The sequence below is a fragment of the Salvelinus fontinalis genome, chromosome 7 (assembly GCF_029448725.1).
Source record: "Salvelinus fontinalis isolate EN_2023a chromosome 7, ASM2944872v1, whole genome shotgun sequence".
NCBI classification, from domain to species: domain Eukaryota; kingdom Metazoa; phylum Chordata; class Actinopteri; order Salmoniformes; family Salmonidae; genus Salvelinus; species Salvelinus fontinalis.
In genome coordinates, this window is record NC_074671.1 from 33,755,653 (window position 1) to 33,770,218 (window position 14,566).

Genomic DNA, 14,566 nt, shown 5'->3' on the forward strand with positions numbered 1-14,566 from the left:
TTGCTGGCCTTTGCTTTGTTTGGGCTAGACAATTTCATAAGAGCAGAAACTGACTAGCATCCGGGCTACACTAAATAAAGCATATCCATGCAGTTTTTTATTTGTTTTAATCTGCATGATAATTATATGGCATTACACAGACCTGCCAATATAATGGAATTTAGTCATTGTAGAGTAGGGTTGGACTTGCCATGATAAATAGATGTATCTGCTATTGATATATTTGGACTGTGTATCCATGGTGATTCGTTCTTTGCATCCAGAGAGCTCTTCGATCGGTTGAAAATCCTGTTGTCAAGAGAACATGACGCACTTACCTTAGTTTCAGTCAAGTGCGCTTGCGCAATCGAAATCTGGTGTCAAGTCACTGAATAATGTCAACACAAATTCGTATGCTTTATTTCTCATATAAGTTGAATATTTCATGAGGAAGAGACAGGCGATAACATGCCTACAGATAAGGTAAAATGGTGACTAAATACATAACAATTTTACACATATATGCGTGCAAATGTAGAGATAGGTAACGTTAGGCTAGCTAATTTAGCTAACTAGCTACATCTCATCCGTACAGTAGTAGTAGCTTGCTAGGCAGCTAACGCCAACGTTAGTTAGTCCAGCCAGGAATAACCTGCTTTAGCTAGCTATCTAACTAACTTAGTAACGTTAGCTAGCTATATTGCTAGAGAACAATCTACAAGCAAGACTAGTTAGTTGATTGGTTATCAAACCAATTGATAATTTGCTAGCTACATTTATAGCTATGCATCAATATTCTTTGCAGCAAAGTCAGTCTTGGTTATTGCTGTGCGCATTGTCAGTGAGAATAATGATGTATTCCTTGTCTATTATTTAGAAAATAACCAAGGAAGATACATGGAAATCAGATGACCTTAGGAGGCACATAAGGGTAAATTCAGTAACGTGACAAGTGTAGCAAAATGTTTAATGATAAGCTTGTCTCGATTGTATCATGTGCAATGAATAATGTGTCTTGTTGTCAGGGTGGAGGACACAATGAAGACTCTAGCAGCAGCAGGAGGAGAGATGATGAGAGAAGCCACAGGACGGGGGAGTCAGTCGAGCGACGCCACAGAGACCCAGAGAGGGAGGCCAGAAGGGAGAGAGAGAAGAACAGAGAGAGAGATGGGACCCAAGAGAGAACAAAACCCAGAGATACAGACAAGGACAGGCATCAAGACAGAAGGAAAGACGGCTCGAGAGACAGGACAGGCGAAAAGGAGGAGAGAGACAAAGAAAAGAGCAGAGAGCAAGATAGGGTTATTAAAGGCAAAGAGAATGTTAAGTACAGGAATGGGGACAGAGACAGTCGGGACAAAATACATGATAGAGAAGAAAAAGAAAACAGGGATAGGGAGAGGGTAAAGGCCAGAGAAAGGGATACAGAGAGGACAAGGGAGAGGGAAAGAGATGAGCTGAGGAAGAGCGACAGGGATAAAGAGAAGGAGAAAAACAAGGAGAGTGAAACAGGTGAGAGGGACAGGGAGCGAAGGTCTGACAGAGATAGAAAGAGAAATGAGGAGAGGGCGGAGGGAGGGAGAGACAGGGATAGAGAGCATGATCGTGAGAAGAGAGATAGACATAAGGAGAAGGAGTATCTGAAAGAGAGTGAACGCTACAAGGACAGATCGCAGAAAGACAAGGAAAGAAAAGAAAGACACACGGACAAAGAGCATTCAGGACAAAAGGAGGAAAGAGGTACAGTAATCCAGGTGAAAAATATGTCAACATCTTACTACCTCACTAATCATCGTATGTCAATACGTTTTTATTTTTATTTCAGAATACAGGGAGCAACATAGAAAAGAAAAGGAGGAGAGAGAAAGGAGACACAAAGAGAGAGCACAATACGTAAGCATTTTTGATATTGTCCTGAACATGTTCTTTATTCCCCAAATGAAATATAAGGTATCAACACCCCAATGGTCTGACTGGTTCCGCTGGCTTACACTCTGGGGTGAAGTTTCCCCTAGGTACAGATCTAGGATCAGCATCACCTCCCCCAATCCTAACCTTCTTAACCGTTAGTGGTTCAAATGTAAAAGTGATCCAAGATGTAAATGTATGAGCAGAATCCAGGTACAATTTCACCCTACACCCTGGCTCACATCCTGGGGTATATTTTTGTTACAGGATACAGGTGAAAGTCGGAGACATGACGGTGAATCCAGAGAAGTGGAGCGTGAGCGAGTGCACAGGGAACGGAAGGGGCCGGACAGAGAGAGGGAGGGAAAGAGGGATAAACATAGAGAGAGGAGGCACAGAGAAGAAGCAGGTCCTGAGAGGGATCCCACAGAACGGACCAGCACCAAGAAATCATCATCATCCTCAGACCTCAGAGTTCACAAGGATAAGACAGAGCCTGTTAAAACTAAGGTTAGTGTCATAAAGTCAATAGTTTATTCAAAGTGCATTTTACAACACAGTTTACATCATTAAAAAGGAATAAAATAATATAGGAAAAGGGAATATGGAGAAATCAACAAGTGATAAACAGTCCCTCTCCCTTTTCAATAGATGTTCCTCATATATAATATATGTGTTTTCATGGCTCTTTTTTTCCTGTGTGTTTCCCCTGTGTGAGCCAGGAAGTAGTGATGCAATCTGAGTCAGCGTGGAAGTCTAGTCAGAAACTATTAAGTGATACAGAGGAGCCCGTAAGACATCTTTTCATGATGGGGTTTTTCTTATGGCCATATCTATCTACCGTCAATACGTCTGCTAGCATGAGAATAGAGCATGGCTATTTGTTTTGGACCATAGCTGCTTAACACACACCCAATTCAGACCAGGAGCGTTGCATTTTGAATTGGGGACTGTCAAAATTGACTGAGGAATTTTGTATGTTTCAGTACATCTAAAACCAGATAAGTTGACAAGCCTTGTCTATAGATATACAGGGTCCATACTTGCGAACATAAGCAAGCATTTAAAGTTCAATGGGTTCTCACACACAGAATGCGTATCAGCCAATGAAAAGTGTTAATTTACTTGCATATGACCCAACGCTAAATTGTAGCTCGTCCCATCAGATAGCATGTTAAAAGTTAGCCCTATGCTAACTTCAACAGGTGGCACTGATTATGATTATAAGTGCATCAGCCAATTAGAATTGTTGAAGTAGTTGGACGTGATCCAACACTTGTTCATGGATGGAAGTGTTGTTAACGTACATAAGTCCAACAGCATGTTCGGATCATCAAAGCAACTCTCACATGTATTTGACTGACTGGTCAAATTACTTTCTGTGTAAGGTGCCTTCCACGTAATTGTCTCAGATTTTGGCAAGGGTCGGCAAGCATCAAGGACCGGCAGTGGACAGTTATTTTCCTCAACAAAAATCCTTGCTGCGAGGGGGGCTCTATTCAAACCCACAGTTAAATGCACTATCGATTGCGAGTCAACCGCTTTAGCAGTATGTGCCACCGTGAAGCGAAAATGTTGTTTAACATTAGTAGTAGCCTAGTCAAGGACGCATCAGTGCAATATTGGCACACAACATTTTGTTACAGACCAACAGATCAAGTAAACCTTGAATTTGTAGGTTTAAAATATCCCTCCAGTGGCCAGGGTTGACCTATTTTAAGAAATGCCATTGGTTGGTGGATATAAAGATATATTAAGATCTTTCATAGGCTGAAGAAGTTGTGCCAGGATATAATCAGTACCACCTGTTGAGGTTAGCATAGGGCTAACGTGTTATCTGATGGGACCAGCTACGATTTAGCGTCACATGCATGTATATCGCCGCTTTTCATTGGCTGATATGCATTTGGTGTGTGAGAACCCATTTACCTTTTAAATGCTTGCTTATGTTAACATGGCCCCACAGTATTATCCAATCTGTTCTAATATTTCTCTTTCATTTATTGGCAAATGTTTGCAGTGACACCTTTTGTTGATGGCTTCATTGCTTTGCTTGCCTTCACATGCAGTGCATTTGGAAAGTATTCAGGTCCCTTGACTTACAAGCTTCAGCCTTATTCTAAAATGGATGAAATATTAATTTTTTTCTCAAATCTACACACAATATCCCATAAAGCAAACACTGTTTTTTATACATTTTTGCAAATTTATAAAAAAAATTAACCTGGACTATCACATTTACATAAGTATCGAGACCTTTTACTCAGTACTTTGTTGAAGCACCTTTGGCAGCGATTACAGCCTCGAGTCTTCTTGGATATGACGCTACAAGCTTGGTACATCTGTATTTGGGGAGTTTCTCCCATTCTTCTCTGCAGATCCTCTCAAGCTCTGTCCGGTTGGATGGAGAGGGTTGCTACACAGCTATTTTCAGGTCTCTCCATAGATGTTCGATCGGGTTCAAGTCCGGGCTCTGGCTGGGCCACTCAAGGACATTCAGAGACTTGTCCTAAAACCATTCCTGCGTTGTCTTGGCTGTGTGCTTGTCTGAGGTCCTGAGTGCTCTGGAGCAGGTTTTCATCAAGAATCTCTCCATACTTTTCTCCGTTCATCTTTCCCTCGATCCTGACTAGACTCTCTGCCGTTGAAAAACATCCCCACAGCATTATGCTGTCACCACCATGCTTCACCGTAGGGATGGTGCCAGGTTTCTTCCAGACGTGACGCTTGGCATTCAGGGCATAGCGTTCAATCTTGGTTTCATCAGACCAGAGAATCTTGTTTCTCATGGTCTGAGAGTCCTTTAGGTGCCTTTTGGCAAACTCCAAGCGGGCTGTCATTTTCCTTTTACTGAGGAGTGGCTTCCGTCTGGCCAGTCTATCATAAAGACCTGATTGGTGGAGTGCTGCAGAGATGGTTGTCCTTCTGGAAGGTTCTCCCATCTCCACAGAGGAACTCTGGAGCTCTGTCAAAGTGACCATCTGGTTCTTGGCCACTTCCCTGACCAAGGCCCTTCTCCCCTGATTGCTCAGTTTGGCCAGGTGGCCAGCTCTAGGAAGATTCTTGGTGGTTCCAAATTTCTTCCGTTTAAAAATCCAAGCTGGCTCCCGAGTGGCGCAGCGGTTTAAGGCACTGCATCTCAGTGTAAGAGGTGTCACTACAGTCCCTAGTTTGATTCCAGGCTGTATCACATCCGGACGTGATTGGGAGTCCCATAGGGCGGCGCATAATTGGCCCAGCGTCGTCCGGGGTAGGCCGTCATTGTAAATAAGAATTTGTTCTTAACTGACTTCCCTAGTTAAATAAAGGTTAAATAAAAACAATTATTGAGGTCACTGTGTTCTTGGGGACCTTCAATGCTGCAGAAATGTTTTAGTACCCTTTCCCAGATCTGTGCCTCGACACAATCCTGTCTCGGAGCACTACAGACAATTCCTTCGACTTCATGGCTTGGTTTTTGCTTTGACATGCAGTGTCAACTGTGGGACCTTATATAGACCGGTTTGTGCCTTTCCAAATCATGTCCAATCAACTGGATTTACCACAGGTGGACTCCATTCAAGTTGTTGAAACATCTCAAGGATGATCAATGGAAACAGGATGCACCTGAGCTCAATTTAGAGTCTCATAATAAGCTATTTCAGTTTTTTATTTTTAATACATTTGCAAAAAAAAAAAATCTGTTTTCACTTTTTCATTATAGGATATTGTGTGTAGATTTACATTTACATTTACATTTAAGTCATTTAGCAGACGCTCTTATCCAGAGCGACTTACAAATTGGATTGTTGGGGGTAAAGAAAGTGTATTATCAGTTTTATAATAAGGCTGTAGCGTAACAACGTGGAAACAGTCAAACGTGGAAACAGTCAAGGGGTCTGAATACTTTCCGAATGCACCCATGCTCCAGCTTGTTGCATGGTAACATTCACATGGATTTACTATTTCTGAAAATGCTCTGTATATTTGTCTATGTATTTAACTAATAGGGGTGCGTTCAGTTGAAGAACGTTGCGATTATGGTGGCTCAGAGGGTGATTGTGTATGGTGTGCTGCACACGTTTTGTGATTTCAAATGGTCACACCCATATTGACAAGGCCACACACACACCAAAAGAGCAAACGTACTTCAAAGGACGAACGGTGAACACCGTTTTTGGTAAACGTGTCATTAAGTACAAACCGCAACGTAGCAAATGTTGAACCAAACTGAATGCACCGCAGGTCTCACATGAAATTAGATATGTTAAATACAAGCTATTGACTGAAATGAATTGCATCTGAAAATAATTGCATCTGTAATGAACTGCATCTGTAGGTGGAAATCGCGGAGGCTCCGGCTGAGGACCGTGACTATGATGAAGCTCAGGACTATGAAGAGGACTTTGAGGTGAGAAGAGTCAAAGCCTATAGAGGGTGAATTTTCTTAGTAACTCATTTGTATTTCAGTTTTTTTCTTTTGTTTCATTATATATCACGCATGCTCTAAATGGATTGCTTTTCCAGAAAATGGTGAGTGATTAAATGTATTCAAGCACTGACAAGCAGCATTGAGATGGCAGTTACACGTGTTACTAGTTGTTACAACACCATTCATTATAAGAGCAACTGAAAATGTATTTTTTTCTCCAAAGGATTATGAGGAGGATTTTGAGGATGTGGATGACAGCGAGGGAGAGGATGAAAAGCAGACACGCAGCCATGAAGAGAGAGAAGAGAGGGAGGAAATTAGTTCACAGAGGAGGGAGGAGATCGAGGCCATTCAGAGAGCCATGGATGAGGAGAACGAGAGAGTGGGCTCTGCCCAGCCCAGGCTAAGCACAGAGGAGGACGACAGACCCAAAAGGTCAAGAGGTATGGTAAATGCTCAACACTACTCTGTCGTAATCAAGAGTGCATACCATAGCAAAACGTTTTCGAATGGAAAACCCCAAAAAATTGTATCTTATTGGATCATTCTGGTAGGTCGCTCCCCGTTTCAGCCCGTTTGGTTGATACGACCCTGGTATGAACAATAAAGACTTGTTTATTATTTAGGACTGTCTTTTAGGACACATTTTACAAAGACTGTTTGAATAACGAAAACATTTCTTGGCCATAGATTCTGAAACGCCTCAAAGTAAAGTTTCACAGCACGGGAGGTTCATGGACTTTGTCGCTGCGAAGCATCGTGAGGTCAGCAAAAAGGTTGCCAGCAAACAGAAGTAAGTCTAATGGAACTATCTGTGAGTGTGATACATATTTAAAGAGAGGGAAATGCAGTTAAAATTGATAGATTCAGAGGCCTACTTTAAACCCTGTGAGTCAACTGATGTGAAGAGTAAATTCAGCAACGCTTGGAGGACAGTGGAAGTTTATTAGGGGCTCACAGTGAAGCTTTGAAACCTATTGTTATTCTCTGAATTGATAGATTTATTTCCACTTTACATGGTCAAATATCGCAAATATGGCCTGCTGGAGGTCATTTTGCAGGGCTCTGGCAGTGCACCTCCTGGCACAAAGGCGGAGGTAGCGGTCCTGCTGCTGGGTTGTTGCCCTCCTACGGCCTCCTCCACGTCTCCTGATGTACTGGCCTGTCTCCTGGTAGCGCCTCCATGCTCTGGACACTACGCTGACAGACACAGCAAACCTTTTTGCCGCAGCTCGCATTGATGTGCCATCCTGGTTGAACTGCACTACCTGAGCCACTTGTGTGGGTTGTAGACTCCGTCTCATGCTACCACTAGAGTGAGAGCACCGCCAGCATTCAAAAGTGACCAAAACATCAGCCAGGAAGCATAGGAACTGAGAAGTTGTCTGTGGTCACCACCTGCAGAATCACTCCTTTTTTGGGGGTGTCTTGCTAGTTGCCTATAATTTCCACCTTTTGTCTATCCCATTTGCACATCCGCATGTGAAATTTATTGTCAATCAGTGTTGCTTCCTAATTGGACAGTTTGATTTCACAGAAGTGTGATTGACTTGGAGTTACATTGTGTTGTTTAAGTGTTCCCTTTATTTTTTTGAGCAGTGTATTAAGCTAAGGGATTGGTGAAAAGATGGCGGAGTTATATCAAAAATCCTAGGTGTCCATTTAAACCACTGTAAATCAAACTCCACAATGGCCTATCAACTTGGACGTCCATAAGATTAACCTCAAGAACAATGAAACTATTAAAAAATAAATAATAATATTTGCATATGTAACACTAATGCTCAAAATCATCTGCATTCATCTTCTCCTCATGAACCATGAGTCAGATTGACTCCAGATTTGGTATATAGACTCAATGAATTCAATGAAGGATTAGTTTCCACATTCAATGTCGACCACAGTACACCGCTAGATGGCACTATGTCACACCAGGGCTATAAGAACTGAACAGATGGACAAGGGGCCATGAAATATGGAATGCACAGCTTATGTATATGTCCTTTAGAAACTGTGTGAATATAAAGCCACTGCAACCTTAGATGCCTGCACCAGACCAGTTAGTGGCACTATAGATGTCATTGGCACCAGTGGCAACATAGGATACTAGAGCAATAAATATTGATCAAGTGGACTTTGTTTCATGCAAATGAATGTTAGATTTAAATGATCTGGACAAACAATGTGAAATATCGTGATTAGTATATCTGTATAATCGCATATTGTTGCCCTATTATTTGGTCTGAACGTAGTGAAAAGTGGATATTTTATTCAGCGTATTACAGCTGTGAGAGTGTATTGCAGTATTGTTACGCTAGTGTCGAGTGTAGCAACTGAGATTTAAACCATTCACACAAACAGGCTTGACCCGAGAATTGGTAAATAAACTCAATACATGAGGTAATGACTTTTAATAATGACTACCTGCTGTATTGAAAGATGACCAACCTACAGCACTAGACTAAACTTCACTTGTGTCATCAATGTGGTATTGAGAGATAAACATAGTAATGCTTTCACTGATTGCACATAACGGGAGATGGCTCCTACAGGATGGAGGTCTTGCTTTTGATCTTGTGTCCTTTCTGTCATCCTGTGAACCCTGTTCATTGCTGATCACAGCTATATTTGTTCTTTACTGTTAAAGAAAGCACTTTTATCAACTTCCACTGTCCGCCAAGAGTTGCTGAATGTCCCCTTAATTTCAATTTGCTCCTCAATTCATGCGCCTTGGTTGGAGAGTGAGATATCTGTTGTGTTTCCTTGTTTCCTAAACCTGCTATATAATATCTCCTACTCTGTGTATGTGATATGGGCCCACCCCAGGAAACGCAGTACAGAGCTGCTTCGCCTGATCGACCTGGACTACTCCATCACCTTCTCCCTCCTGGATCTGCCCCCTGTCAATGAATATGACATGTACATCAAAAACTTTGGAACAACAAACACTAAACAGGTTTGTAAATGCTTAACAGACCTGGGTACAAATACTATTCAAAATCATTTCAAATACTTTATTTGGGCTTAATTGAGCTTGCCTGGCGCAAAGGAACCAATAGAATACTGGCAAATAGTGCAAACGCCACCCGTCTGGTACACCAGACAGGCTACCGTAAACTCTAAAAGTATTTGAAAGATTTAAAATAGTATCTGAACCCTGGTCTGATCGTTAATGACATCATTGTGACAGTAAGCTTGCTTGTCTTTTTATCCATATAAATGTGATGAACCCAATGCATCCTCACTTTCCAGGCTTACGTCCAGTGCAACGAGGACAATACTGACCGCGACATTCAAACGGAGGAGATCGAGATGAGCGAGAAGTGGACACAGCATCCGGCGGAGAGGAACGTAGGCTGTGGAGGTGAGGAAACGTGCACTGTGGTCTGTATTCTATCAAATCTATGACTACATCCGAAATAGTACCCTACTCCCTTTATAGGGCACTGCGGTTGACCAGAGCAAGTAGTGCACTATGTAGGGAATGTGCTGCCATTTGGAATGTGTTTTATTCCCACGTTGCAATAGGTCCTAAACTTTCCCACGAGGCGTCTGATGAATCTGTGACCAAACTGAGCATCGATTCACAGCGCCTAGCAACATTTCTGCGCTCAGCTTCACAGGTATAGCCTATGATACTACATTTTTCTTAGAATCAAAGTAACCATTTTGTCGTCGCTATATTGCAAATTTTCCCTCTTGCCGTTACTAGTGCTTTGTGCTCTCTCTTTTGCTGTTATTAGGTGGTTGCGGTACTGTTGGAAGATGATAGGGCTGAGAGGCAATCACTGAAGAAGCTGAGGACTCAAGCAGACACTCTCTCTTTCAGCGACGGGAGTTTACAGCTCAATACCAAGCTTCCATTTCTATATGGCAAGTTACCTGACACCCAAATAATGTCCGTACTTTGTGTTCAGCCATTCACATTGCTGTCATTGCAGTGTAGAACAGTCCCTAATTAGCTCATGCCATGCACTATCAATCAACAACTTGGGTCTTGCCACTGTCCTGAACTGAAGGTCTGTGGCCCGTGTTCCCAAAGGCAGCACCCATAACAACCAATGCCATGTTTGTATATGAGCTAGTTTGTCTCAGACCTGCTGTTGTCCCTGCTTGCAGGTCGTCAGATCAGCCTGGTTCAATTCTCCCAGGTGCAGAGGCAGACCATGCTGTCCGTGCACAGCCCCTCAGCCAAGCCCAGCGCCGTGCGCCTCGACAGCAAGACCATCATCTGTATCTGGAACATCTGGGAGCCCTCCCGCCCACAGAAGATTCTTGTCTACGAGTCCGAGGTGCCACTAAACCACTGCAACTCAGAGAGTCATTTTAGATGGGGTTGCAAAATTCTGCTAACATTCCCAAAATTCCCAGGTTTTCCAGAAATCCCTTTTGGAAGATTCCCGAAATAAGCAGGAAACTGCAACCAGGATTTCTGGGAAATCTGAGAACCCTATTTGAAGCTTTGATTTAGGATTTGATGGGCGTTATCAACGAGGATGTGTTTGAAGGGCTACACTACCCATGTGTTTCTGGTTGGCATCAGCATTAGAGGAAACAAGAATGCAACTCTCTGTTTTTGCCCTTCAGGTGCACTGCTGCTGCTTCAGCCCTGGTAAAGCCACGCTGGTGTTTGCGGGCACGTCCGTGGGTTCTGTAGTCTTGTGGGACTTGAGGGAGCACGCCAGTGCCCATTACACTTTAAGAATAGGGGAGAACGACTGGACTCTTCGCCACCCAACCTTCTCCACAGGTTAGCGATCAAAAGATTTTTCCTCTGGCTCCGTTTTTTTCCAAGTTTCATGCTTTTATGAAAAGTTTCAGTTTTTTTTTGCACCGGGACTACTCATCTCTTCCTGTTTATTATTGTATTGCATGTAAGATATACATCAAGGCAGGCATTTTGATTTGGCTGACACCCATATGAAAATACTTAATCTACACTTTCATATGTGCTCTAAGAATATCTTCTTGAACTGAGAGAGATGCGTATCAACTCCTAGTTTCCAGGAGTGTCGTCTCCTGTTTATGAGTAGGTTAATGATGGCTGTTAATGTCACCTCCTCTGTCACCCTGTCATCAGATGCCGTGCTGGCAGCGTCGGGCCACATGTCCTCAGTGAGCTCTGTGGAGGCCGTCCCTGCCACCGTGGCTGAGGGCCTGAGGCCAGAGCTTCCCCTTTTGGCTTCTGACGAAGGTACTCCAACTAGACTTGGTGTGCCTCCCAATGATATCTTATTTTTCCTGGAGTGTGCACTCGTTTACTACTTTCCACAAGTCTAAAAGCCTTGGATTGGTGCAGGCAGGGGCTAGTTGGAGTTTTCAGCATATTTCTTATACCAGCTATTTTCTTTTAAATCTGTCAAGGGAAGTAAACAAGTGCACACTTTGGAAGTAAGGAAAGATAATTGGGACATAGTCTACGAGAAACACACAATTATAGTAGCATTTTTTTATGGTGAGCTAAAGTCTTCCTTTAATTTCAAACTTAGAGTCATCAGGATTGTCATTCCAGTTGGCTTCTCTTGATGGAAATGGGGTTCTGAATCTATGGGTAAGTGTCTTTAGTATGCTACAACGCCGCCCCATGCTTTTGCATCACCACTATAACTGCTTATACACTAACTGTACAACTGGTCATCTTGAATTATGCGTTTGGTCTGTTTACCAACCGCACAGAAGGATCATTATTAAAGTGTCTTTCTGCAATGCTGTTGTTACCATCTCTGTCCCACAGGTGGTACTGGAGCTCCCTAAAGCCAACGACGCCGGCTCGCACACAGACCTGGGTGAGTCAGTCACGTTTAACATGTTTCCTCCATTACTTTCAATGTTTATTTTTTTTCTCCCACTCAATTCACCCTGGCTGTTTCTCTTGCAGGGCTCCGGCCTGGGGGTAAAGTGAAACTGCTCCACAGTTCCACAGTCCTCACCACCAGCGAGAGGTGAGACGGATAGATATTTAATTCATCACTGCCAGTCAGCGGGCCAAAAATACCCACGACGTGGGCCCCCGCGGTACACAACAAGCTTGTTTTTACATGTCGTACGGACAGTTGTTGTTGTCGGCTGACAAGACTGACATGATTCAGTGGTCAAATGTGTATCTGTTAACGTGCAGCTGGTGTCGTGTGTTTTTTTTGCCTGGAATCTCGTGACCTACTGACACGACTGGGTATTTATTTCAGTCTGTCTCTTTCTCTCTCTCTCTCTCCAGGTCTTCGACGCGAGACGCTAAGAAAACAACACTGTTACAGACACTGCTGTTAAAATTTCTGCCTTCTGATTCCAACCATTTTTTCATTGGCACAAATATGGTGAGCAGTATCAAATCAATGTTTGTCATCTTCTCTCTCTGTTTCACTGTTTGCCATTTTAGACATCCTGGATATGACCAACGTTGTGGATGCGTCTCGAATTCTTTCAAAAAGTAGTGCACTGTAAAGGGAATAGTGTGCCATTTGAGACGCATCCATCCAGTATGTCCAGGATCATGTGGACAGAATAAACAGAAGTCACACTGTGTCGTATGGTATGTATTGGGCAATGTGTGTTGTTCATAGGGTCTTGTGAACCATGGGACCAGTCACGGGTTAAAGGCTCCTCCAAAGTTCTACAGGCCTCAGGTGGTTGGATTCAGACCCGTTGATGTCACCTCCATCGACTTTTCTCCCTTCGGCGAACCCATTTTCCTGGTGAGATCAGTGCTGTTGAGATTGATGTATCTGAGATTCATGTTGTGTGTGTTTGTGCATGTTCGTGTGTATGTGAATGTTTTACGTATGAACTGTGTGTGCGCTTCTCTGCGTTCCAGGTGGGCTGTGGGGATGGCAGTGTCAGACTACACACAGTGTTGAGTGAGCAGCCTCTGATGGAGTGGACCAGCAGTACAGCAGGGCAGCCGGTGGTGTCAGTACAGTGGGCCCAGACCAGGCCAACAGTCTTCTGTGTTCTGGATGCTGCCTCCTACCTTCACATATGGGACCTGCTGGAGAAAGACTTTGAGCCTGTGATCACTGAAAAGATTGATGCTGACAGGTTAATGACTCTTCTTCTTAAAAAAAAAAAATGTAAACTCTCAATTACAAAATCATTGAATTATGTATTTCAATGTTTGTCAGACGACGGCCAAAGACAAAAAATGAAAGCATGCGGAGGGTTCTGTGTAAATAACAACGGATTAGCATGGAAACAACAAAGTGCAGGTGTCATTTGCATAACTACTGCATAACTAATGAAGAGCAGAATGCAGATAATTGGATTTTAACTGGGTGGAATATGAGTGATGTATCCCCCAGTTAGTGATTGGGGGAAGGTGTTTTAAAAAAATTCTCACATCAATAATACATGTTCATGATGCCTGATTCATTTTTCTGTTTCTTTCTCCTCAGGGTAACAGCCATGTCTGTTTTTGGTGACCCTGCAAAGCAGAACACCTATTCAGGAATATCACTGGCAACGCAGTCGGGGAAGATAGAAATGCAGTATTTCAGCAAGAGATTTACAGTGCCTGAATCTGCTGACCTGGAGAAACTACAGATCATGATGCAGGAGGCCTTTTGAAGTTAAATGTCAGGAGTGTGTTCATTTGTGCAAACTGTTTAAAACGTTTTTTTTTTACTGACATTTTTTGCAATGAGTCATAGGGAGTCATAACATATCACTAGTGTTTCTTATTGGACAAATTCAGTTAGTCCCTCCCCGTTTGCTTCCGTTTGGTTCCTAGTGGATACAACCCAGGGGCTCACTGTTAGATAAAATGTGTTCATACAGTGGTAATCGCAGTCATCTCTAGATCAGTAAAGAGATCAACTTCAGAATGTAAGCAGATATAAATGGACTATATATATAATATATATTATCACATTCCACATTCAGTTATTTTGTGTATTTGTTATTCTAAATACAGTAGGTGGCATGATATTGAAATACAATATTGGACTAAAAATAGCTTTGTTTGAGCTTATTTACAAATGAACAACTTTTGTATTTGCATACCGATAATGTCTGTTCTGTGTGTTTTATAGAAAATTTTTAAAAAATGGACTTGGTGTTTTCTTCCCATCCAAATTACTCAGTGACACCAAACGTTCAGGGCTAAGCAACATGATGAATGTATAGATGCTACTTTTCATTTTATTGATGTGATGTTAATACAATTACAGTATTTTGTCTATGAGAGAACTATAATTTTGCAAGATTTTTGTTACTTCATTAAATAAAGTATTTCATGTATTTCTCTGTCTTTTTTTATGATTCTCAATGCCCTGG

The 14,566-nt window shown here is 42.5% G+C and overlaps 1 protein-coding gene across 3 annotated transcripts; it reads left to right on the plus strand.

Moving 5' to 3' along the window:
* Positions 1-302: 302 nt before the first annotated feature.
* dync2i1 (dynein 2 intermediate chain 1) lies at positions 303-14,530 on the plus strand. Of its 3 annotated transcripts, XM_055929236.1 has the most exons (23): positions 303-462; positions 857-910; positions 1,005-1,719; positions 1,805-1,872; positions 2,155-2,397; positions 2,610-2,678; positions 6,206-6,277; positions 6,522-6,741; positions 6,989-7,091; positions 9,125-9,254; positions 9,551-9,662; positions 9,827-9,921; positions 10,042-10,171; positions 10,418-10,590; positions 10,886-11,048; positions 11,379-11,492; positions 11,788-11,849; positions 12,033-12,084; positions 12,177-12,240; positions 12,513-12,612; positions 12,859-12,990; positions 13,110-13,333; positions 13,687-14,530. In XM_055929236.1, the coding sequence occupies exons 1-23, from the start codon at positions 448-450 to the stop codon at positions 13,856-13,858; spliced, it is 3,282 nt and encodes a 1,093-aa protein (XP_055785211.1). In that variant the 5' UTR covers positions 303-447; the 3' UTR covers positions 13,859-14,530. The 3 variants fall into 3 exon arrangements, with proteins under 3 accessions (XP_055785211.1, XP_055785214.1, XP_055785212.1); XM_055929239.1 differs by lacking the exon at positions 2,610-2,678; XM_055929237.1 differs by lacking the exon at positions 857-910.
* The last annotated feature ends 36 nt before the right edge of the window (positions 14,531-14,566 follow it).